Raw genomic sequence first — 24321 nt, 5'->3', positions numbered from 1 at the left:
TATACACACACACACACACACACACACTTTGTACACTTTGCAACATATAAGTGACAAGAATAATATTAGATTTTTTTTTCCTTTTGAATTTTGAAAAATCACCATGATTATACTTTAGTTTAATTTGGTTTTTCAGAATCTATTTATTTTTCTAGACATGCCAGGTTGGCTGATCTATTTTGAACTTTTGTAAAAGGCACAGTTCAACAACTTTGTCAGGCAGGACAAGGGATTAGGCACAAAAGGAAGATTCTTTTTAATTATGCACATCTGCCTGCATTGAACACCCTGACTCCAAATAGTTATAATTTCCAATTTCCTTACTTTCCCTTTCCTCTGGCCTTTGTCAAACATTCCATCTAATAAACAGGACCAGAGAAAGAATGGCTTCTTCTTTTTTTTTCTAAAGCCACCATGAAGGCTGTATTCTAAGGGTTTTCCTATGTCTTTATTGAATCAAACAGATTTCAGTCTTAATGTCTCCATTTTCAGAATGTAATTCTTATGCAGACCAATTTATGTGAGCCCCTAAATGTCAGATTTCCGGCCCTCTTTTGTGTCACACCACATTTCATTCTGTTCCAAGTCAATATGTATTAACAGAAAACACAGGGTTGGAAGGGACCTTGCTGGTCATCTAGTCCAACCCCCTGCCCAAGCAGAAGAGCCTACATCTGCCTTTACCTAGGATTGAACTCTCAACCTCCTGATTGTGAGGCATGAGCTCCATCTCTAGGCCACAGCAGCTGGTCTTTTACTTTTACTTTTAATCTTTTAAATCACTTCGTGTGGTAGGATTTGTATAATGCATTAGACATCGTTTATTTTAACGATGGAGTTCTGAATAAGTCTCAGTGGTCTGGCTCATTTTAAATTCTGATCTTATGCATAATGTAAACCCTGAATTAGAGGTGAAATCCTGAGGCCTAATGTCCCCCAACAGTCGATGGTATAACTTACCAAATTCCAATACTATCGAATTGGAATTTGCAATGCAATAGAAGGTAAATATTATTCAGTACCCAAGTAGATAAAGAAGCAGCTATAGAAAGATCCCAAGCGGTAATAGTTTTAGGTTGGAAGGATGCAACAAAATGGACAATACAAAATTGGTATCAGTACATGGTGGAATACATTCAGTTTGAAATTATGGATATAAAGATGAATATGATTAATGAAAATAAATTGCAGGAACTGATGGGACAATGAGACAGGGTTAGAGGTTATATGATCAGTAGAATTCGAGATCAAGGTATACAGAATAAATTGGAATCACTCTATAAAATGTAAATATTGTAATGTTCTTAGTTTAAAATTTTATAAATAAGGTATGCCCTCATTTTGGTGGAAGGGTTTGAATGTCGTTGGGTGGTGGGCTGGTGGGAGCACGGATCACTGTAGTGTGCATAGTTCCCTCTAAGCTGAGCAGTGAGCAATCGCTCACTTAAAAATCATCATCAACTCAGAGTTTTCCAAACCTGCCCAGAAGCCGAGAGGGAAAGAGTGAGAGGGAAGGAGAGAGAGAGGAAGAGAGGAAGAGAGAGAAACAGATAGAAAAAAGAGAGGAAGGAAAAGAGAAAGAAAAAGAATGGGAGTAAGGAAGAGAGAAAGAAAATCAAAATCTAGTTTGAAACTAGCTCAACTATTTAAGTGGCATTTTAATATTGATAGAGTTGGCCTATTATGAGCTCACTGTTATAGACACACAGTACAGTATTTTATTTTGAAATTCTCTGAGGCAAAACAGGGTGGGTTTTTTATTTGTTTGTTTGTTTGTTTGTTTATTATTTTTGTGCCGCCCAGTCCCGAAGGGACTGCCGCTCAAACACTATACTTTTCCGCCCCCCCCCAAAAAAAAAAAATTAGAGGGAACACTGGTAGTGTGTATGTATTATTATTACAAAAAAATCAATAAAAATTATTATTAAAAAGACAAAAGTACCTATGTGGATAGTAATCATATAAGCTTTATTTAATTATAACTGAATACAAATTACTGTCTTGATGTTGCCCACTACGTTCAGAATATATGGCCATTGCAATGCAGTTAAATGCTAAATGTGGCCCTCAGCTGTATTCTTCTGCCATCAGTCTTGGTTTAACAAGTCACATCAGTTGGGTTGATATTGATACTAATCTACTATCAAAGATGGGAGTCAGTATGCAGATAATATTCCAGGGATTACAGTGAATGAGATTTCTTCCTTCTCGAGTTCACAAAAAATAGTGCGAATTCTGATTTTCTTCCTTTTTTACCGAGACTAAGAATAAAAAAGCAAAGGAGAGAAAAGTTATGGCTCAGAATTTATACATTTCATTGGTAGGTTGAAAATTTCATTTAATGGTGCATCGTTGTTCTCTTACTAAGGTTTGTGGTGACTCACTTTAGAAAAGACAGAGTAAGAGATGCTGTTTGCAAAATTGGTCTTGTCCTGGCTGATAATAGATAGCAGTACTATTGCTTTGCTGACCGTGCATTAAAGGGCATCCTGCCAAGATGAGACTGGGGAGGCATTTATGAGCATGTAAAGTTGGTAGCCTGGGAAGGAAGTGGAATGATTTCTCCTTCTTCCTCCCACACCCCTCTGACCTTAGGGTTGGAAATTACCCAAGGAGAAGCAGATACTACCCAGGCTGTGGGTTGTTGCCTCGTAGAAACCTGGCACTGTTTGGCGAGATTTATGCCAGCAAAGAAGTGAACAATGGTGCATGGCACAGCTGCCCACTCTGGGGGATTTCTGATGTTTGTTTCTCGTCTCAAGAGCACTTGATGGTGGCGTGGAAATGTGTATTGCATGCTTTTCATTGCAGAGAAAAGGATTGTAGGCTATGGGGACAGTGTTTGCCAATTACAAGCCCCTGTTTACATGGTCAAGCATCCTTTGTCTCTTGCTCTGATTCTGGCAGGGAATTGAAATAGAAAATAGGATGGGATGGGATGGGATTTATTTATTTATTCATTCATTCATTCATTCATTTATTAGATTTGTATGCCGCCCCTCTCCACAGACTCGGGGCGGCTCACAACAAAATAAAACAGTTCATGACAAATCTAATAATTATAATTTAAAATATTTTTAAAAACCCATTTACTAAGCAAACATACATACAAACATACCATGCATAAATTGTATATGCCCGGGGGAGATGTCTCAATTCCCCCATGCCTGACGACAAAGGTGGGTTTTAAGGAGCTTACGAAAGGCAAGGATAGTAGGGGCAGTTCTAATCTCTGGGGGGAGCTGGTTCCAGAGAGTCGGGGCCGCCACAGAGAAGGCTCTTCCCCTGGGGCCCGCCAACCGACATTGTTTAGTTGACGGGACCCGGAGAAGGCCCACTGTGTGGGACCTAATCGGTTGCTGGGATGGGGTGGAATGGAATAGAATAGAATAGAATTCTTTATTGTCAAGTGTGATTGGACACAAAAGGATTTTGTCTTTGCTGCATATGCTCACAGTGTTCATAAAAGAAAAGATACATTTGTCATGAGATACAACACTTAATGATTGTCATGGGGTACAAATAAGCAATTAGGAAACAATTAATATTAATAGAAATCATAAGGATACAAGCAACAAGTTACAGTCATACAGTCACAAGTGGGAGGAGATGGGTGATAGAAGACTAATAAGAGTAATGCAGCCTTAGTGAATAGTTTGGCAGTAGTGAGGGAATTATTTGTTTAGCAGAGTACTGGCATTTGGGGAAAAACTGTTCTTGTGTCTAGTTATACTCTGCAAAAAATATGACACCAAGATGTGCATTGATAAAAATAAAAGTCTTGTTTTTTTCATCCCTGGCACATCACATCTTCTTAAAACCTATAGCTATTGTCAAGTCAAGTGATTAGAGCAGTGATGGGCAACCTTTTGAGCTTGGTGTGTCAAAATTCGCCAAAAAACCAAGCATAACTCGGGTGGTGTTTCACCTTGAGAAAAAAACATAAACAGGAAAGAAAAGGAATACAAGATTCCCTCTTATTTATCTTTTTTCTTGTTAAAGAAAAAATATTTCTTTTATTTACAGGCTATATTTTATTCAGAAATCCCAAATGGCCTACAGCAGTGTTTCCCAACCTTTTTTGAGCCGCGGCACATAATTCACATTTACAAAATCCTGGGGAACGGTGAGCGGGGTGGGGTGGGTGGCGGCTAAAAAAAGTTTGGACAACCCCCCCCCCTCTTTTCCTCCCTTTCGCCCTATTTCTCTCTCTCTCCCTCTTTCTTTCCCCTTCTCTCTCCATCCCTCTTTCTTTCTTCCTTCCTCTCTTTTTTGCTCTTTCTCCCTCCTTTCCTCTTTCTCTCTTTCTTGCTTTCTCTCTCTCTCTCTCTTTCTCTGTCTCTCTTGCTATCTCTCTTTTATTCTCTCTTTCTCACTCTCTCTCTCTCTTGCTTTCCTTCTCTTTCTCTTTTGCTTTCTTTCTCTCTCTCTCTTGCTTTCTTTCTCTCTTCCTTTCTTTCTCTCTCTCTCTTTCTTTCTCTCTCTTTCTCTCTCTCTTGCTTTCCTTCTCTCTTTCTCTCTTGCTTTCTTTCTCTTTCTCTCTCTCTCTTCCTCCCTTTCTCTATTTCTTTCTTTCTCTTCCTTGCTTTCTCTCTCTCTCTTGCTTTCTCTCTTTCTCTCTCTTACTTTCCTTCTCTCTTTCTCTCTCTCTCTCTTTCTTTCTTTCTCTTTCTTTCTCTCTCTGTTCCTCTCTTTCTTGCTTTCTCTCTCTCTCTCTTGCTTTCTCTCTCTTTCTCTCTCTCTTGCTTTCTTTCTCTTTCTCTCTCTCTCTTCCTCTCACACACACACACCCTTTCTCTCTCTCTCTCTCCCTTGCTTTCTCTCTCTCTCTCTCTTGCTTGCCTTCTCTCTCTCTTTCTCTCTTATTCTCTCTCCTCCTTTTTCTCTCTCTCTTTCTCTCTCATGCACCACGGCAGCAACAGAGAGAGAAAGAGAGAGGGAGAGCGGAGAGAGAGTGGAGGGCGGCTTGCCGGTCCGTGGCCCCCTGGATCAGCTTCCCTGCATGGCCCCAGCACAGACTCCGCCATCACCTTCGCCTCCGCCTAAGAGGCAGCAGCCACATTCACCCCTTTGCCCTCCCAGGTGTCCATGGAGCTCAGCGCCTGGCCACGCGCCGCCTCCGCCTCCCAGTAGTGCGCCAGACATCTACCTGAGGAACGGGTGGTTGGGCGCCACGAAGGGCGGCGCTTGAAGGCCACCATGGCACCGTTGTTGTCATCACGACGCAAAGCCAGGCAGTCCCGGATCGCTCGCTTCTCCGGCCAGCAAGCCTGCTGCCAGGGAAAGTGGCGTGATTTTTAAATGCGCGCTTTTCAAATGCGGCGCTTTCCTGGGCAGCCGACTTTGCTGGCTGGAGAAGGGAGCGATTCAGGACTGCGTGGCTTTGCACCACTTCAAAAATTTCTGCCGGGGGAGGGGGTTCCTAATGGCTGTGCGGGCACACAATGGCCGGCGCCCTCCCACCAGGCCCCAAAAGCTCACGTGCCATCACTGCCAGGGAAGCTCCAGCCGGGCCGGGCTCCTATTCTCGCTCTTCGCACGTCCTTTTTTTTTTTGGTGCTCGGAAATCAACAACGCGGCTCCTTTAAGAACCTGCGCTTGCGCTCTGCCGGATTTTTCCTTCCCGGGCTGGGTGGGGGGGAGGCGAAGGAGGCGCGGGCTTCTCCAAGCATCAATGAAGGTGAAACAGGAGGGAGGGGTGAGAGTGAGGAGGCTTTTCTCTTTTTTTTGGCTCGCGTTGCGTGCGTTTGGCGCATTCTCTCCGAAAGTTTCTCCGGCGGCCGCGTGTCACTAAAAATGGCTACGCGTGTCAGTGCTGACATGCGTGTCATAGGTTCGCCATCACTGGATTAGAGCCTCGTAAACACAAATTTTTGTTTTTTGTTTCATGCATGCTCGTAGATGCCAGTTGTGTTTCTGAATAGACCATGGAAATTTCAGACACCACATCTCAGTGATTTTCCTTGACATTGCAACATCTATACCAGCCCTTATCCCCCACATGGACTCCTTCATGGATCTTTCTTCTTTTCTGCTGACATGGTTCCCATTCGTCTGATATGGAGAAGATAAATAAATGATTGCATTACAATGGTTTAAAAATGTACTTTGTTTTAAAATGGAATAGAAGCTGTTCAGATTCCAATAGAATGACAATTACCGTCTCTTTACAAAGAAAAAAAAACATAGAAGATTCTTTTCAGTTATTAGTTTTTAAAATACCACAGCCAAACTTTTCTAATTAAGACAGCTGATGAGTGAAGCTGACAAAATTTATGTTCCATTAGTCACCAAATTGCAGTGTTTAATAGGTGATTAATACTTGCCTCTATTTCTACAATATTTTTCAAAATATGTTTTGTTGAAACATTATCACCATGCTATGTGAGTCTATGTTTTTTTTTAAAAAAATGATGCTATGTTAGTCTAGGTTCTTTTAAAAAAAATTATGTACATTCAGTTATCATTTAAGTACAATAAGATCTTTGTCCCCTTCAAATGTTCTTTCAAGTGTAGATTAAATAATAAATAATAATAATAATAATAATAATAATAATAATAATAATAATTTATTGGATTTGTATGCCGCCCCTCTCCGTAGACTCGGGGCGGCTAAAACACTTCCATCTGGATTATTATTATTTTTTACTGCCACTTGGATTCTTTTGAAGATGGCCTGAAATATTTTAAAGGGAGGTGGGTTGAAATGAGTGATGTGGATCAAAAGGAAGCAGTCATAAGATTATACATTCTTCATATTTCCTTTGAGGAACTTTGAGGTTTTCACAACCGAAGGCCCAAAATATTGCATTGAGCAAGAGAGAGCTCTTGTTCTTTTTTCACATTGAATTGCAAGTTTTTTCTTGCCACAGAAAGCTGGCTTTTGGTTAATAAATACTTGTGATTGTTTTATGTTGGGGCTGCGAAAATATCTCTTCCCTCCCCCAAGTGTGCTCTTACAAATGCCTTTATTGTGTATGGCAGTGTTTCCCAACCTTGGCCACTTGAAGCTATCTGGACTTCAACTCCCAGAATTCCCCAGCCAGCAGCAGATAGCTTCAAGTGGCCAAGGTTGGGAAACACTGGTGTAGGGTCCCCTTTGACATCCTTTGTCATCCTGGCTGATGTTTGTGCTTTTAAGGGATTTTGTGTGCCAAAGTGTCTGCACTTCCCTTCTGCCCTTTGCTCCAGCATTCATCTGGAGGGGCTAAATGGGAACCTCGGGTCTTAATACCACCCGACAAAGCATACCTCTGTCCTAATGGGGTCAAGAGATGACTTTTGACAGCAACTAGGTTTCAGCAACAAAAAAGCTGCCCTGTGTCCAAAGCAATCCTTGTGATTTAGTTTTAAACAAATTGCCTCTCGCTAGGAGATTCCCAGCTTGGCCCCTGTGCCATGCAAGGCTGTCTGTCTGACAGGCTTGGTTGATGAAAAGCAGCACCAAAGCCTCTACAGTCAGTGGAAGAAAGAAAAGCTTTTATTTTTCTTGAGAGAACTGAAAGAAAACTTTTATTTTTCTTGAGAGAACTGTTTTCTTCTTTAATGAAGAAAGAAAAGCTTTTATTTTTCTTGACAGAGCTGTTTTAATCCATCCATTAATACAATCCCTCTTTGCTAAAGGGGGACTGATTAAACAGTCCAGTTGAATTGAGCGGCTGATACATTTAAATAAATAAACAACTAAAATGTTATGTATTTTTCTATTTGGCTAAGAACATCTGGTCCATCTGAGTGCAGCATTTTGATACTGAGGGCCCAGTGCTGGACGTTTGAGTTAACATCTTTATTGAGCTGTCCTTTATTATATATTGCATTGGAATGGCTGAAGGCTAATTGAAAACCATTCTAAACATTAATAAAACCTAAATATTATTTTTGGAGGACACTTAAGCACACAGAGAAGAGCTTGGTTAATTTACTCAAGGATGCTACTTTAGAAAAATAAAGAGAAATTTGCTCTGACATTTGACAAGTGGGTCTGATCCAACTGTGGACTCAAGGATAATTATAGGACTGGAGGCTAAAACATATAAAGAACAGTTAGTCTGACTAGGTATCTCAGTGGCTAAGACACTGAGCTTGTTGATAAGAAAGGCCAGCAGTTCAAATCCCTAGCATAGGTCTCCTGCGTGAGCAGGGGGTTGGACTAGATGATCTCCAAGGTCCCTTCCAACTCTGTCACTGTTTAACATGTCAAAGAAGAACAATGACGTCTTAAAACTCCCACTAAGTGAATGCAGGTCTTTAGATAGCCAGATTGCTGACGGTAATGACATTAAAGTTCAAATCTAGTGCCCTTCATTGAGATTAGAACAAGTGCACAATTGGTACTAGAGAATGACCCAACCTCCCAGCAGCTTCATTCACACTTGCCTAGTTATTGCGGTCTTACAATGATTGTTAACATGGAACATTATTAGAAATGTTTTGCATGTAGACTACCACTGTTCTATATTGTCCCATGAGACTTGTAGGGAGGGACTGATCTCTTACAGGCTATCACAATACTCTTTTTTTGTGTGAATTATATCCTCCAACGCCTTTCATTGTTGATTGCAAGAGCCATGGTGGCGCAGTGATTAGACTGCAGGATTGCAGGCTAACTCTGCCTACTGCCATCAGTTCAATTCTGACTGGTTCAAGGTTGATTCAGCCTTCCATCCTTAAGAGGTCGATAAATTGAGGATCCAGATTGTTGGAAGCAATATGATGACTCTATAAACTGCCTAGAGCCCTGTGAACTGATATGTACAGTAAGTATTGCTATTGCCATTATTTTCTAAGTTTATTTCTGTGCTTCGAGCTGAACTATTGTTTGGCTCTGAAATGAACATTTTCTTCATTTGATTTCCTCTATGAATTAAAAGTAGCCTGCATAGCAATCCCTCTTCCTATTTTTCAAAAAAAAAACAAAAAACCAGCAACCCAAAATAAATTCCAGGGAAGAGGGGGATACATTGGGTTGAGCACAAGCAAGTTGTCCAAAGACTCCAAGTGAGGCTATTGTTGGCCTGAGCCAAAACCCAACTGTGTCAGTTAAGACTATGAGTATCCAGTTGCCAAGACAAGGGGTACCATGTTGTTATGGACTTTATCTAATATTTATATGATTCTCTTGGGTGATATACAGTGATCCCCCGAGTTTCGCGATCCCGATCATTACGAAACGCTATATCGCGATTTTTCCACCCGATGACGTCACTCCCTTCCTTTCTCATCTTTCTTTCTCTCTCTCTTTCTCTATCTTGCTTCTTCCTCTCTCACACTCTCTTCCTCCCTTTCTCATCTCTTTCTTTCCTTCTCTCTCTTTCTCTATCTCTCCCCCTCTTGCTCTCGAGCGGCAAGCGAGCAGCCGGGCGGGCGGGTGAACGGGCAAGCGGCAAGCGAGCGGCCGGGCGAGCGGGTGACGGGCAAGCGGCAAGCGATCTTGGGGTTTCCCCTTTGCCTGGGCGGTGGGAAGACCCAGGGAAGGTTCCTTCGGCCGCCCACCAGCTGATCTGCTCGGCAGCAGCGAGGAGCCGAAGATGGGGTTTCCCCGTTGCCTGGGGTTTCCATCTTCGGCTCCTCGCTGTTGCCGCACTGCAAGCCAGCAGCAAGCCAGCGGCAAGCGAGCAGCCGGGCGGGCGGGCGAACAGGCAAGCGGCAAACCCCATCTTCGGCTCCTCGCTGCTGCCGCGCTGCGGAGCAGATCAGCTGTTGGGCGGCCGAAGGAACCTTCCCTGGGTCTTCCCCGGGTCTTCCCCGCCGCCCACACGCAAACTCCACCATCTGCGCATGTGCGGCCATGGAAAAAGGGCGCGCATGCGCAGATGGTGTTTTTAGTTCCGCACCACTACATCCCGAAATATCGATTATCGCGAGGGGTCTTGGAACGGAACCCTCGCGATAATCGGGGGATCACTGTACTGCTTTCAAACATGTCATCAGAAATTAAGGCTACAAGGATATATTTATATGCAGAGTGGAAAGCACTGTGATTAAAACAGCAACACCTGTGAAGTTGCCATGCACATGTTTTCTGATAGTGAAAAGTGAGAAAAAAATTAGATTCAGTGGGTGGTCTCTCAACACTTGGGAAGAACAGCAAACTAAATGTGATAGAATTAAAACTGTCCCACACTTATGATTTACCAGTAAAATCTTTGTTTCCAAAAATTGCTTTGGTTAAAAAAAATAATTAGCAATGTAACAAGTAAAGACAGAGCCCATCAGATTGGAACATTTCAATATGCAAGGAGCGATGGAAAATTGGAAATTGTAAAGTATGCAAAGGCAATACAGCCTATGTTTAAAATAAATTTATGGGATATAACCCAACACTCCAATCAACCTTCTGGTTAATTAGACAGTGGAAAGTGTTCCTAAAAAGCTCTTGGAAAATCTTTTTGTGTATAGTATGTAGAAAGTTGTTTTGCAAAGACTTCCGAGCTCTTTTTTGGAAGAAGCCTAATATAAATTCCATTAATGTCCTAAATAGATTTGATGTAAATATCCAGAACAAGGAAGCATTTGAAAGGGAGTGTAGGAAGCTGCAAAGATTTTCGGAGTATAAGATGCATCTTAGTTTTGGGGGAGGAAAATGGGGAGGGGGGAATCTGCCTACCAGGTATTCATCTGGCTAGCGTCCTAAGTCTGGTCAGCTTCAGCACATTATTTTATCCCCTGGTTAGGTCTTTAAAAACCTTATTCGGAGCGAGTAACAATGAAAAAGCCTGCAAGCCTGCAAGCTGGTAAGAGCTGGGAAGATCATTAGCACCTTATAAGGGCTGGAAAAAAAGCTTTGAAAAAGCTACATTCATAGTTTGAGACACACCCAAAATTTCAGCCTCTTTTAGGGAGGAAAGAGGTACATCTTATACTCTAAAATAAGGGCAGTATTACATTGTAAAGTTACATTGCTAGAAAGAAGGCAGTGAGCAGTTCATTATTCTCAGCCAGCTAGATTACAGGTAGTCCTCAATTTACAACAGTTCAATTAGTGATCATTTGAAGTTAGAACAGCACTGAAAAAATGTGACTTATGACCATTTTTCACACTTACAACCATTGCAGCATAACCCCATGGTCACATGATCAAAATTCAGACGCTTGGCAACCGAGTCGTGTTCGGGGGAGGGAGGGTGATATGATCCATTTTACGACCTTTTGACAAGCAATGTCCATGGGGAAGCCACTTAACAACAGTGCTACTAATTTAACAATGGCAGTGATTCACTTAATTGTGGCAAGAAAGGGGGCAAAACTCATTTAACAAACAGAAATGTTGAGCTTTTGTGGTCGTAAGTCGAGGACTACCTGTACTGTGCTCTGGGGAGTTGCAGCCCACATGTCAGGGAAGGAAGGAATACTTCTCCACTGTACAATAACTTCTGATACTATAGATCTCTATTTATTGCAAAGCTAAATTCACCAGCCATTTGTAATGTACAAGTAGCGTGAACCTATCTGCATTACTACTTAAATGCATAATTGTCACTGACCATTGATGTCAGCTGTGGCATCCCATCAGGAATATTTCTCAACAAGCCCTGATGATTCCCATGGTGTCAGTTGTAAGCAGTCAAATGTGTGCTCATCAGATGTGCGCACTTCACTAAGGCTGCACTACAATTACTATTAGTCTTCTCATTGTTCCTATCTCCCATCTCCTCCCACTTGTAACTATATGACTGTAACTTGTTGCTTGTATCCTTACAATTTATATCAATTTTGATTGTTTCCCGATTGCTTATTTGTACGCTATGACAATCATTAAGTGTTGTACTTTAAGATTCTGCACAAATGTATCTTTTCTTTTATGCACACTGAGAGCATATGCACTTAAGACAAATTCCTTGTGTGTCCAGTCTCACTGGGCCAATAAAGAATTATATTCTATCCTATCCTATCCTTATTGTGGATGATCAGTATCCCTCTTGTAAGGGAAGTAAGAAGTATACGGTTTATTATAGTCAATAGGGGGTTTTTTTAACCACTATGTAGAACAGACTCCCACTGAGATCTGTCTGGCAATGACTCTGGCATCGTTCCATAAGGCTCCTAAGATAAAAGTTTTATTCAGGGCATTTGGAGTTCGGTGTTATAGTGTAGTAATTGATCATATTGGCAAACTGGTTGTTATTTATTTTATCCTGTGCCTTAACGTATTCTGTTAATTATATACTGTTTCCTGTGATGTAGTAAAATATCACTGTAAATTATTGCACATTGAGGAAGGGAGGGGAGGGGAGAGAGGGAAGAAGGAAGGAATGAAGGAGGGAAATACCAGCAAACCTTAGAAACATAGAAACATAGAAGACTGACGGCAGAAAAAGACCTCATGGTCCATCTAGTCTGCCCTTATACTATTTCCTGTATTTTATCTTACAATGGATATATGTTTATCCCAGGCATGTTTAAATTCAGTTACTGTGGATTTACCAACCACGTCTGCTGGAAGTTTGTTCCAAGGATCTACTACTCTTTCAGTGAAATAATATTTTCTCACGTTTCTTTTGATCTTTCCCCCAACTAACTTCAGATTGTGTCCCCTTGTTCTTGTGTTCACTTTCCTATTAAAAACACTTCCCTCCTGAACCTTATTTAACCCTTGACTTATAACCATTTGTTTAGCAACCATTTGAATTTACAATAGCAGTGAAAAAAGAACTTACAACCATTTTTCACACTTACAACTATTGCAGCATCCCTACATGGTCACGTGCAGGGCCGCCGATAGACGGGTATTACTGGGACTGCTGTCCCGGGCCCGGGCAAATTGGAAAATTGGGGGGGCCCCGGGCCCCGCCAAAAACTCCCCAACCCCGAAGAGAGCCTGAATAATGGGGGCGGGCGGGCCCGGCGCTTCTCCTGCTGAGCCCAGTCTTCTCCCGGTGGCTTTCGACTCCTCCCGCCGAGGAGCTGCAAGGCTGGCCTCGGCTCCCCTTCCCTAAACCCCCGCCAGCCCCCTCCTTCCCTTCCCGCCCTGCCCTCCTTCCCCGAGGCGTCCCTTGCCCATCATCTCCTGCCGGCCAATGGGGCAGCGGGACTGCTAGATGGGCAGCTCTTCCGGCGAGGGTGGGCCTCCGCCCGCGCAGAAAGCATCCTCCCTCACACCCAGTGCCGGCCATGGGGGCTTCCGCCGCCGCCTTCCGCAAGGCCCCCAGAGGAGCCGCGTGGGTCTCCAGCCTTCGGGCGAGGGAGAAAGGGAAACCCGGCGCCTTGCGGTAGAGGGGTAGGTCCTGAACGCTCCCACTGACTCCCCTACCGCGGCGGCTCTTTCGCTTGAGAGCTCCGCGCTGCGTCCCAGCCTTTTTTATATCCCTCGCCGGCCCACTCAGGAGCATGCTCAGATGACACGCAATTGCCATTTAAAGGTGGTGAGACGGCTTTCCTGTCGCCGAAGGTCTCCACGACTCTTTCTCGCTTTAAAAAAAAAGGCAATAACAACAACAAAGTAATGGGAACAACCCCCGCAACCGCCCAGCGGGGAGCGCGTGCGCGCACACTCACACATACACCCACCCACAGAGAGACAGAGAGAAAGAGAGGGACAGAGAGAAAGAAAGAGAGGGACAGAGAGAAAGAAAGAGGGACAGAGAGAAAGAAAGAGAGGGACAGAGAGGGACAGAGGGACAGAGAGAAAGAAAGAGGGACAGAGAGAAAGAAAGAGAGGGACAGAGAGAAAGAAAGAGAGGGACAGAGAGAAAGAAAGAGGGACAGAGAGAAAGAAAGAAAGAGAGGGACAGAGAGAAAGAAAGAGAGGGACAGAGAGAAAGAAAGAGAGGGACAGGGAGAAAGAAAGAGGGACAGAGAGAAAGAAAGAGAGGGACAGAGAGAAAGAAAGAGAGGGACAGAGAGAAAGAAAGAGGGACAGAGAAAGAGAGGGACAGAGAGAAAGAAAGAGAGGGACAGAGAGAAAGAAAGAGGGACAGAGAGAAAGAAAGAGAGGGACAGAGAGAAAGAAAGAGAGGGACAGAGAGAAAGAAAGAGGGACAGAGAGAAAGAAAGAAAGAGGGACAGAGAGAAAGAAAGAGGGACAGAGAGAAAGAAAGAGGGACAGAGAGAAAGAAAGAGGGACAGAGAAAGAGGGACAGAGAGAAAGAAAGAGAAGAACAGAGAAAGAAAGGTAGAGAGAAAGGGAGAGAGAGAAAGAGAAAGAAAGGTAGAGAGAAAGAGGGAGAGATAGAAAGAGAGTGAGTGAGAGAAAGAGAGAAGAGAGAGAAAGAAAGAGAGAAAGAAAGAGAAAGAGAGGACAGAGAAAGAGAGAGAGAGAATTAGAAAGACAGAAGGACAGAGAGAAAGGGAGAGAGAGAGAAAGAGGGAGAATAAATATTAAATATTGTATTTGTTCCCATTTTGTTTTTTACTTTAAATAAGGTATGTGCAGTGTGCATAGAGATTTGTTCACACGTTTTTTTAATAGTCCGGCCCTCCAACAGTCTGAGGGACAGTGAACTGGCCCCCTGTGTAAAAAGTTTGAGGACCCCTGATCTATACTGTTCAAAAAAATAAAGGAAACACTTAAACAACACAATATAACTCCAAGTAAATCAAACTTCTGTGAAATCAAACTGTCCACTTAGGAAGCAACACTGATTGACAACTTGGAGTTTATATTGTGTTGTTTAAGTGTTCCTTTCACTTTTTTTGAGCAGTGTACTTTGAAATTAACTTGGATACCACGGGCTCGTTCAGACCTGCGTTCACCGATGGGCCTAAAAACTAGATCGAAAAGGATATTGAGATGTGAAGCAATATGAAATTGTATTTGGTTTTTTTTTAACAGCTCCTATTTTAATACCACTGATAACTACACAACCCCCTGGATAATTAGAATAGAATAACAGTGGGAAGGCACCTTGGAGGTCTTCTAGTCCAACCCCCTGCTTAGACAGGAATCCTACACTACTTCAGACAGATGATTTTTTTTTAAAGTAGATATTATGTAAACATTAAAAAAATAAGATAGTACATAATCTATCATTTTACAATATACTTATTTGTTTGTTTAAATTTTGTATTTGCATTTTATAAGACAAGCAACAAAACAACATAACAAACACCACCCCCCGTCCCTTTTGAACTGTTACCCTCACAGTTCCTTCTTTATATAGTTATACGGCCTGTAACATCAGCGGTTATTATATGATTATTCTATAGTTCCAGTAAAACTAAGGTCAAGTTGTTGCTATCATAATCTTATGAATAAAGTTAATTCTGGGAACATCGGGTTTTATTTACAGCTATTTTCAGATGATTATCTAACATCTTCTTAAAAACTTTTAAAAAGTAGTTTTAAAATGGCACCGGGGGGGGGGGGGCAGACACTTAGGCTGTATGGGGCCCCAAAATTCCTGATGGCAGCCCTGGTCACGTGATTGAAATCCGGACATTTGTCTCATATTTATGACATTTGCATTGCCCCAGGGACATGTGATCAACTTTTGCAAAGTTAGTGAGGAAGCCAGGTAACCTCATTACTTTGTCAACAAATGTGTTTGTCAACAACTGGAATGATTCATTTTACAACTGTGGCAAGAAAAGTCATAAAAATGCAGTAAAACTCACTTGGCTGTCTTACTTAGCAATGGAAATTTTGGGCTTAATTGCAGTCGTACATAAGTCAAGGACTACCTACAATGAAATGCAACTTCTATGGAAAAATATAGATCAAGGTGGAAGGGTGAAGAAAGGACTGGAAAAACCATCCATCTGGGGGGGGGGGGGGGGGGAATGTTGTGGGCCAATCTGTTATCAAGTGTATACAGGTAGTCCTCAACCTATGACCACAATTGGACCCAAAATTTATATTGCCAAGTGAGAGAAATGTTTTAGTTGACTTTTGCCCCATTTTATGACTTTTCTTGCCACGTTTGTTAAGTGAATCACTGCAGTTGTTGAGTTAGTAACACAACTGTTAAGTGATTCTGGTTTCCCCATTGACCTTGCTGGTCAGAAGTTTGCAAAAAGTGTTCATGTGACTCCAGGACACTGCAGCTGTCATAAATGTGAGTCAGTTGTCAAGCATCCAAATGCAAATCATATAATGAGGGGGATGCTGCAATGGTCATAAGTGTGAAAAATAGTCATAAGTCACTTTTTGCAGTGCCATTGTAAATTCAAACGGTCATTAAGTGAACTGTTGTAAGTCAAAGACTACCTGTACATTCTGCATAACAGTTTAGTACAGTGATGGCTATACTTTTTCCCCTTAGGTGCCGAAAGAGCATGTGCGTGCGCTATCGTGCATGCACAAGTGCCCTCACCCATAAGTCAATGCCTGGGAAGAGCGAAAATAGCTTCCTCTGCTCCCCAGAGGCCCTCTGGAGGCTGGAAATGGCCTCTTTCCCAACTTCTGGTGGGCTCAGTAGGCTCGTGTTTCATCTGCCCCAGGCTCAAAAGGCTTTCCTGGAGCCAGGAGGAAGGTAAAAACACCCTCCCCCATCTCCCTGGAGGCTCTCTGGAAGCCAAAAATGCCCTCCCAAAGCCTCTGAGAGCCAAAAATTAGCTGGCCAGCACACAAATGCACTTTGGAGCTGAGCTAGGGCAACAGCTCACGTGCCAGCAGATATGGTACCATGTGCCATCTGTGGCACTCGTGCCATAGGTTCGCCATCACTGGTTTAGTATCTTGTCCAAAGCATTAAAGAGAGAGTAAATAAACTGAGTCAAAATAGAGTTTATATATCTCATTCCTAAACTGCATTATGCAGCAATAAGATTTTTCTCCAATCTTGGTGTTTCTATTAATAAAACATCTGCTTTGCATAGAAACGTAATACTGTAGTGGCAAAAGCTAAAACATATCCACATGCTTCATACCAATACTGTATTGTAATAAACTATTTGTTTCCAATAAAAGTGTGAATGGCAGCAAAGGTGCTGCAAAAATGGGTAGGCTTTTGGAAAAACCTTTGGGCGTATTATCAAATGTTACCTTTGAAAGAAACGCATGACTGATCCTGCTTTCTGAAACCAAATCTTCTAAAATATTAAAAAAACCATTTTAATAATCACAAAAGATGGAAAGAGTTTTAGCAGAATATCCTAAAATTTCTATGGCTCAACAGATAATAACAGTGTATAGACACCATAATGTGGGAGAAGGATGTGAGCTCTTAACGTGGTAGAAAGAATTAAGGAACAAATTAAAAATTTCTCAGAAGCCATCCTATATTTTTGTTCCTGCTTAATTGGGGATTTTATTTGCCTTTTTGCACTGCACTTTTCTTAATGTTTATTACGGCCCATTTGCAATCCTACAAATGCAGAATGGTTTATAACCCAAAAAATTGCTTCACACAGTAAGAGAGGTCCATTTTTCATGTAGAGCATTTGGCTGGCTTTAAGCACCCTAAATGTAGTGTGCTTTCTGTCTGCAAAACTGAAACCACTTCTGTGTTAACTGGATGATGGGTTGGAAAACATTTTTTAAGATCAGTAAATAGACAGTTGCATCACCACCAGCCATAAAAGGGCCTTGAATTGGCCTACATTTGTGCAGATATTAATGGTAAAGTTGCCTGAGGCATAATTACCTCTTAGGGCACTTCTGTTTAGGCACATAAAGCTTGTTAATGGTCATTTAATTACTTATCCCTAGCAAGTAAGATTAGTTCTTATGATTTTGGAAATCAGCTGATGATTCTTAATTTATTTTCCTCTTTCAAACCACTCAAATCGCAAATGACTGATACAATTGGGTATACAGCTGGTAGTAGCCTCTAATATTTGTGATTTGTGTTTATCACACATGCATATTTGCAAATGTAATGATCCTTAAGGTCTGCAATATGAGCATCTTTTATGAAGACCATGAGTTCTAATCATGTCTTAAACCTGAAAGTCAGCTCAACTGACCTAACGGTGGTTATTATGAGGAAAATAGGGAGGAGGTGAGGAGAAAAATGTGCTGGATATGTTCGCCATCTTGAATTATTCATAAAAATAATAAAGGCAGAGTAGAAATAAAATAGGATCATTTTTAACTTTCGGATTTCCCAAGTTTACAGAGATTTTTACTTTGGTTCCATTAAATTTAGTTTGCCATGTTTGTTTAACTACCGGAGAAGTATAGGATAGAATAGATTTTTTTATTGGTCAAGTGTGATTGGATACACCAGGAATTTGTCTTGGTGCATATGTACTCAGTGTACATAAAAGAAAATACAGTATATGTTTGTCAAGAATCATTACCTTGGTACAACACTTAATGATTGTCCAGGTACAAATAAGCAATCAAATCAATATGTCAATATGAATTTTAAAGATATAGGCAACAAAGTAACAATCATCATACAGTTACTAATTGAAGGATATGAGTGATAGGAGCAACAACAAGATTAATAGTAGTGCCGACTTAGTAAATAGCTTGACAGTGTTGAGAGAATTATTTGTTTTGCAGAGTGATGGCGTTCGGGGGAAAAACTATTCTTGTGTCTAGTTGTTCTGGTGTACAGTGCTCTATAGCATTGTTTTGAGGGTAGGTGATGAAACAATTTGTATCCAGGATGTGAAGGGTCTGTAAATATTTTCACAGCCCTCTTTTTAACTCGTGCAGGATACAGGTCCTCAATGGAAGGCAGCTGGTAGCAATTGTTTTCTCTGCAGTTCTGATTATCTTCTGAAGTCTGAGTCTGTTTTGTTGGGTTGCAGAAACAAACCAGACAGTTTTAGAGGTGCAGATGACACCCTCAATGATTTCTCTGTAGAACTATATCAGCAGCTCCTTGGGCAGTTTGAGCTTCCTGAGTTGGCACAGAAAGAATATTCTTTGTTGTGCTTTTTTGATGATGTTTTTGAAGTTAGGTGTCCATTTTAGATCTTGTGATATAGTAGAACCTAGAAATTTAAAGGTCTCTACTGTTGATACTGTGTTGTCAAGTATTGTAAGAGATGGAAGAATGGATGGGTTTCTCCTAAAGTCTACCACCCTTTTGAGTGTGTTTTGAGTATGTTCAGTTCCAAATTGTTCCGATCGCACCACAAGGTTAGTTGTCTATATTTGATGTAGTAAATAAATAGCTGTTTAAATGGATGCTGTAACAAATTTAACAATTTAGTTGGTGATTGCCAAATTTTAACTATACAGGTTGGCACGTGGATGAAAATAGATCTTAACACATTTGATACATTTCTGTTCCTTTGCTTTCCAGTAGTTTAAGCAAGACAAAATCCAAGTAAACTTCATTATATAAAGGCTAGTGTTAAATTAATGTTATATGATGTGGTGTGTAAGTAGTCCACTTGCTGAATCTTTCTATCCATTCTTTGATCATTTGTTTAAAAGAGTCAAGTGATGATTAAAAAAACCCCAAGTCTTTAGTTCTGAAATTATGGGAAGATTAAAGCTAGAGATTAGCATTAGGGCTAGTAGCTCTGGTTCCAACATCAAATATACAATATGTTTTGACTGGTGGCAGGAAAATGTTTAACTTGCTGTTTTTTTAAAAGCCGGAAACAGAGGCTTAGAGTTCTCCCTTTCTTGTCTCATAGTCCTTGATCCTCTTGGCCCTGACTGGAGTTCTCTTCTTGGGTCTCAACCTAGTTTTCCTTGGCATCTATTTCATCTGCCTATATTGCTGCAAGAAGGAGGAAGAGTCGGAGACTAAGAAGCCCAAGTCTTGTTGCATCACCTGGACTGCTGTGGTGGCTGCTCTCATGTGCTGGTGAGTTTTTTTCTTCAGTCTGATCTGTAATAAGGGTGGGGGGAAGATTATTATTATTATTACTATTATTATTATTATTATTATTATTATTATTATTATTATTATTATTTATTGGATTTGTATGCCGCCCCTCTCCGCAGACTCAGGGCGGCTAACAACAGTAACAAAACAGTATAATCCAATACTAAAAACAGTTAAAACCCATTATATAAAAACCAATCATACATACAGACATACCATGCATAAAATTTTAAAGGCCTAGGGGGAAAGTGTATCTCAATTCCCCCATGCCTGGCGGCAAAGGTGGGTTTTAAGCAGCTTACGAAAGGCAAGGAGGGTGGGGGCAATTCTAATCTCTGGGGGGAGTTGGTTCCAGAGAGCTGGGGCTGCCACAGAGAAGGCTCTTCCCCTAGGTCTCGCCAAATGACATTGTTTGGTTGACGGGACCCGGAGAAGACCCACTCTGTGGGACCTAACTGGTCGCTGGGATTCGTGTAGCAGAAGGCGGTCCCTGAGGTAATCTGGTCCGGTGCCATGAAGGGCTTTATAGGTCATAACCAACACTTTGAATTGTGACCAGAAACTGATCGGCAACCAATGCAGACTGCATGCTTCCTTCAGTGACAGCTTTTAAAAGTGTCCTCCATAAAAAGTTGTAACTCAACAGCCTTGGTATCCTGAGGGCTGGTTCTTCTCAAGAATTATAGTACTAATTTAATTTAATTTAATTAATTTAATTTTTAAATTTAATTTAATTTAATTTATTAGACTTCTGTGCCACCCAATCCTATGAAACTTAAACAGTGGGTCCCTAGGAAGACCCATTGGTCTTTCATTCTAAAATCTAAATGCTATAAATTCCCACCTATTCTTCTTGTGTAATAGTATATGATTGGGGGGGGACGGGACTGAGAGTATAAAATCTGTGTCCAAGGAAACTTTCCCAAGCTGTCATGGATTTGAATTGACTGCAAAATAAGATACTATTATTACCATAACTTTTCTACTTTTTATTTTCTCTTGAAAGGTAGGATAGATGGTTATTGGGAACGTATGAGTTCGTAACATCTTATATACTAGAATTATTTGAGGTGTAAACAAAGAGCTCTGCTTCTTTTCTTCACCTGTTTAATTTATAGTTTGAAAGGAAAAGAAGTGTGACACATAGAACAACAAAGTTGCAAGGGACCTTGGAGGTCTTCTAGTCCAACCCCATGCTGAAACAGGAGTTGCTATACCGGGGATGGTTAACCTTTTCGTCACCGAGTGCCAAAACTGAAGGAACCCAAAAGAGAGTAGCTAGCTGGTGCGCATGTACATGGCAGCCAGCTGCTCTCCTGGGTTCTGTTGTAGAAATGCTCCCTGGACAGTTGATCCGGCACGCATGTATGCCAGCCAGCTGTTCTCTTCTGCATTCCAGCGCGCCAGCTGGTCTTCGAGAACCTGGAAGAGAGCAGGTGGCCAGTATGGAACCCAGAAGATGGAACCCAGAAGAGCAGCTGGCGATGGTGCATGTCCCCACAGAGAGGATGCTGCATGCCACCTCTGGATGCGTGCCATAGGTTACCTATCACGGCCATTATATGATTTTGGAGAATTGGAGCATCCACAACTTCTGACGGCAAAGCATTCTGCTAATTAATTGTTCCGTCACAAGCTTTGATCACCAAGAATTAAGTGGTCTAAGAAATAATATTTATCTTGGGCATGAAAGATGAGCTCTTCCATTTATACTCTTGATGGTGATAATCGATTCACCACAACCTCTCAATGTTTTCAAAGAAACTGTCTTCCCAATTCTATAAATGAAATGCTAATAGTGGTTCACCTCACTGTCTTTCTCTTAGCCAAGGGCTTGATTACCTGAACTTTTTCTCCCCGCTACCACCCGTATAAAGGGTAGCATCATTGCCTTCACTTCCATGCCTGACTCAGAGAAGAAGGCCCATTTGTAGGTGCCCCAAAGCTTCACACGTAATTTTAGGGTTTGCTTTAATCTTGCTGAGAAGTCTTATTGTGCTCCAGTATTCATCTCCCTTGTAGAAAATTCCAAGAGGCTAAAAGAAATCAAACAATGAAGAAATCTGTTTTACTTTTTCTTCCAAAGGGATGGCATAATTGGGTTACATGGATCACATGATATTTGCATGTAGGCTCTGAATTATAGGAGAATGAAACTGGGAGCCTCAAGAAAGAGAGATTATATCTTCATCTCCTGGACTTGAATATGATCTCACACAGAAAGGTTTCCTGTTATAGATAGACTAAAAGTAGACTGTTATAGTCATAAATATTGCTTGCACATGATAGAAAATCTTATCCTCATGATTAATTTAAAACAAGATATTAAAATGAACAAGTGACCCCATAAATCCTTTGATAAAGCTAAGTGATAATAGTAGTAGTAGTAGTAGTAGTAATAACAACAACAACAATAATAATAATAATAATAACAATAACAATAATAACAACAGCTTTGGAAGGGACCATGGAGGTCTTCTAGTCCAGCCCCCTGCTTGGGCATTAGACCCTATACTACTTCAGACAAATTAAACCAAGAATATATCATAGAGTCTGTATAAGTAGGACCTAGAAGGACCTTCAGAAGCTAAACATCCTTAGCAGTTAAACTTGGAAATGGACAACTAAATTCTGCTTTGCTCTGTTTAGAAATATGTGGGGGAAGAAGATTTTCAAATGTTACATTACATGCACTGCAAGATCAAGGAACATTTTACCATCTTATAAACAAGACTATTTCTCATCCTAAACTTACATAGAGATGGGGGTCTAGTGTTGCTTTCTAAATTGTGGCTCAAGGCCCAAGGTCCATATGCAAAAAAACCCCAGTGCCTTTTGATAGTATCATTCTGTTTCCTCTGTACTGGGTCAGTTTAAATGAAAAACATTGATCAGCTGATCTTATCTTTACTTAGCAACCTATAAATTGGTGCACCTATGCCTTCCACCTTTGTCACTGATGAAAGACACCTGGGTCACACATTGCCAAAAGGCATTTAGTTCATCTAAAGGGTACAGCAAAAGCTAATGATTATGAAGAGTTGAACAAAGTCTAGACAGAACTAAGACAACTGTCCTCAAACCTGTAATCAACCTGGTTCTGCTAAATCCCTTTTGCAACTTTCTTGATGAAAGCAAACAAATGACCAAAGACAGCCAAAGGAAGTTCATTTGTTGTAGCTCACTGAACTTAATGTTTCTCTTTCTTTTTAAATTAACCTTGTTTGTATTCCTTTCCTATTTCTGGAGGACGTGTTATGCATCTATGTTGGTTGCTTTGGACCAACATTAACCTGTGTGATTTCTTGTCCAGAATGGCATTATACTATACAGTAAAGTAGAACAGTGTTTCCCAACCTTTTTTGAGCCGCGGCACATTATTCATATTTTCAAAATCCCGGGGAACACTGAAAGGGGGGGGGGGGGGGGCGGGGGGGAGGGCTAAAGAAAAGTTTGGACAAAAAACCCCTCTCTCTTCCTCCCTTTCGCTCTATTTCTCCCTCTTTCTCTTTTCCTTCCTTCCCTTCTTTCTCTCTCTCCATCCCTCTTTCTTTCTTTCTCTCTTTTTTGCTCTCTTTCTCTCTCCCTCCTTCCCTTCCTCTATGTCTTTCTCTCTCCTTTGCTCTCTCTCTCTCTCTCTCTGTCTCTCTTGCTATCTCTTTCTTGCTTTTCTCTCTCTCTTGCTCTCTCTCTCTCTTTCACTGTCTTGCTATATGTCTCTTTCTTTCTCTTTGCCTCTCTTGCTATCTCTTTCTTTCTCTTTCTCTCTTTCTCTCTCTCTTGCTATGTCTCTCTTTCTTTCTCTTTCTCTCTCTCTCTATGCCTCTCTTGCTAAGTCTCTTTTTCTCTTGCTATGTCTTTCTTTCTTTTTCTCTCTCTCTGCCTCTCTTGCTATGTCTCTCTTTCTCTGCCTCTCTTTCTTGCTCTGTCTCTCTCTCTCTGCCTCTCTTGCTATGTCTCTCTTTCTCTCTCTCTCTTTCTCTGCCTCTCTTTCTTGCTCTGTCTCTCTCTCTGCCTCTCTTGCTATGTCTCTCTTTCTCTCTCTCTCTGCCTCTCTTATATGTCTCTCTTTCTTTCTCTCTCTCTCTCTCTCAGCTGACTGCAAGCGGGAGCCCTGACGGCGGCAGCTGGACATGCTGCTGGACACCGTATATGCCAGGCCCGCAGCGCCAGCATGTACGACGTCTAGCAGCACGTCCAACCGCCACCGTCAGGGCTCCCGCTTGCAGTCAGCTGAGAGAGAGAGAGAGAGAGCGCTCCCTCTCGCCGCCGCCATCTCCCCACGACTGCCTGCGGCCACCCCCGCCCCCCCGCTCCCATCGCCAGTGCCCTCCCGCCGGGCCACAAAGGAAACTTGCCGTCGACGCAGGAGAAGCTCCAGCTGGGCGGGGCGCTGCCGGTACTTCCGTCTTGGGGCTCCCGCTCGCAGCTGTCAACCGGCTCCTGCTCGATGCCGCGGTTTTCGGCGCTCTCCTGCTGGGTCCCAAAGAAGGAAGGCGGGGAAAAGGCGCGAAGAATAAAGCTCTCCTTCTTCCTGCCTTCCTTCTTTGGCGCCCAGCAGGAGAGCGCCGAAAACCGTGGCATCGAGCAGGAGGCGGGGGACAGCTGCGAGCGGGAGCCCCAGGACGGAAGTACCGGCAGCGCCCCG

The 24321-nt window shown here is 42.0% G+C and overlaps 1 protein-coding gene across 2 annotated transcripts in view; it reads left to right on the top strand.

Annotated features, from left to right (window-relative positions):
• The window catches only part of TTYH2 (tweety family member 2), a 105330-nt gene that overhangs the window by 8949 nt on the left and 72060 nt on the right, over positions 1-24321 (top strand). For both annotated transcript variants that reach the window (XM_070740235.1, XM_070740234.1), the window contains exon 2: positions 19480-19652. In XM_070740235.1, the coding sequence (XP_070596336.1) occupies positions 19480-19652 (173 nt within the window). The remainder of the gene's footprint in view (positions 1-19479; positions 19653-24321) is intronic.

This window comes from Erythrolamprus reginae, chromosome 2 (assembly GCF_031021105.1).
Source record: "Erythrolamprus reginae isolate rEryReg1 chromosome 2, rEryReg1.hap1, whole genome shotgun sequence".
Taxonomy (NCBI): Eukaryota; Metazoa; Chordata; class Lepidosauria; order Squamata; family Dipsadidae; genus Erythrolamprus; species Erythrolamprus reginae.
This window is presented reverse-complemented; position numbering and strand designations above follow the sequence as displayed.